Genomic DNA, 1,349 nt, shown 5'->3' with positions numbered 1-1,349 from the left:
TTGGAGCAATAGACCATTCTGAAGTCGAAAATGCATTAAAAACATTACAAAAGGATTGTCCATTTATTGCACTTGCACTATATATAAAAAAGATGGGAGTTGCACAATCTTATGTAAAACGAGGCAGAATTTTACTGGAGTTTCATGAAAGTGCTATACAGAAGACACTAAACAAAACAAATAATGAACTTCAAAAAGTAATACACGTAGACTGCAATACAAATGCTTTTGACATGATGTTAAAATTAATTAAAAAATTACCAATTAACAGAATAGTCATAAACTGTAATAATGGTTGCCCTCAAAGAACCCGAGAAACGAATTATTATTTTTTGGATAACTTACTCTTTAAGGAAGCTTTAAGCGAAGTGGAAATGCAAGAAGCATTAACAGCTGACAGAGATTGTAGCAGAAGAGGATGCTTAGGACAATCAGAAGTGCAATATGATTCAAGTGGTACGTTTTAAATGATTAAAATCAACAAAAGTATTTTATTTTTCACGTGTACACATAAATTAAAGAAAATCCATATACTTAAAATAATTTCTTTACAGGTCCAATTATCTTAATTCAATTAACGGACATCAGGACATTAACTCATCTGGATAACATCCCGATAAAATTTCCCGATGTACTTGGGACCTCTGATTATTATTTACTGGTAGGAGTAATCCGTTACATTAACAATGACCTTACGTCGACTAATGGATTAGGAAAACTGTCCATGGGACACTACACAACAATCTGTCGCAGAAATAATCTGTGGACCGAGTTTAATGATCTCAATGCAGGAACACAAAGAACTCTAACCAAAGATGTGGACAAAAAAGTCAACATAGAATTTCTAATATACATTAAAGTTGAAAAAACGTATAAATAAAATCAATTAAAACTGTATCACCATGCCTTTATATTTAGACTGTAATTCTTTTCTACATTAATAAAGAGCACCAAATTTGATCTCACGATGTCTTATTTAGTTATTTGCACACAATTTGCGCTAAATTGGATCACTAAAAATTTTCGTTTGTATTACTGTTTAAAATTTTAATGTTTTATAATAATCTTTATGGTACAAAATTAGCACCAAATGAGCACTAAATTATTGCATAAAAATTTTTTCGATATTTTAATTTTTTAGTTTTGTTTATAACAAATTGTTTAAACAAATATTTTATTATAATGTTTATGGTACAAAATTAGCACTAAATGAGCACTAAATTATAGCCTATTTAGAATCTGAATAATTTTATTTTTTCATTGTGTACTAAGAGTGGACAAGCCAGCTTAACGTTAAGCTGGCTTGTCCACCTGATTTTTTAAATAAATAAAGAGCACAAAATTCAGGA

The 1,349-nt window shown here is 29.7% G+C and overlaps 1 protein-coding gene across 1 annotated transcript; it reads left to right on the top strand.

Moving 5' to 3' along the window:
• The first annotated feature begins 262 nt into the window (after nt 1–262).
• LOC126892708 (uncharacterized) lies at nt 263–960 on the top strand. The gene is made up of 2 exons (XM_050662340.1): nt 263–456; nt 555–960. Exons 1-2 carry the CDS (start codon nt 375–377, stop codon nt 878–880), a joined length of 408 nt encoding a protein of 135 aa, XP_050518297.1. The 5' UTR covers nt 263–374; the 3' UTR covers nt 881–960.
• The last annotated feature ends 389 nt before the right edge of the window (nt 961–1,349 follow it).

This window comes from Diabrotica virgifera, chromosome 9 (genome assembly GCF_917563875.1).
Source record: "Diabrotica virgifera virgifera chromosome 9, PGI_DIABVI_V3a".
NCBI classification, from domain to species: domain Eukaryota; kingdom Metazoa; phylum Arthropoda; class Insecta; order Coleoptera; family Chrysomelidae; genus Diabrotica; species Diabrotica virgifera.
Note: the sequence above shows the minus strand (reverse complement) of the source record. Positions and strands in the feature narration are given on the sequence as shown.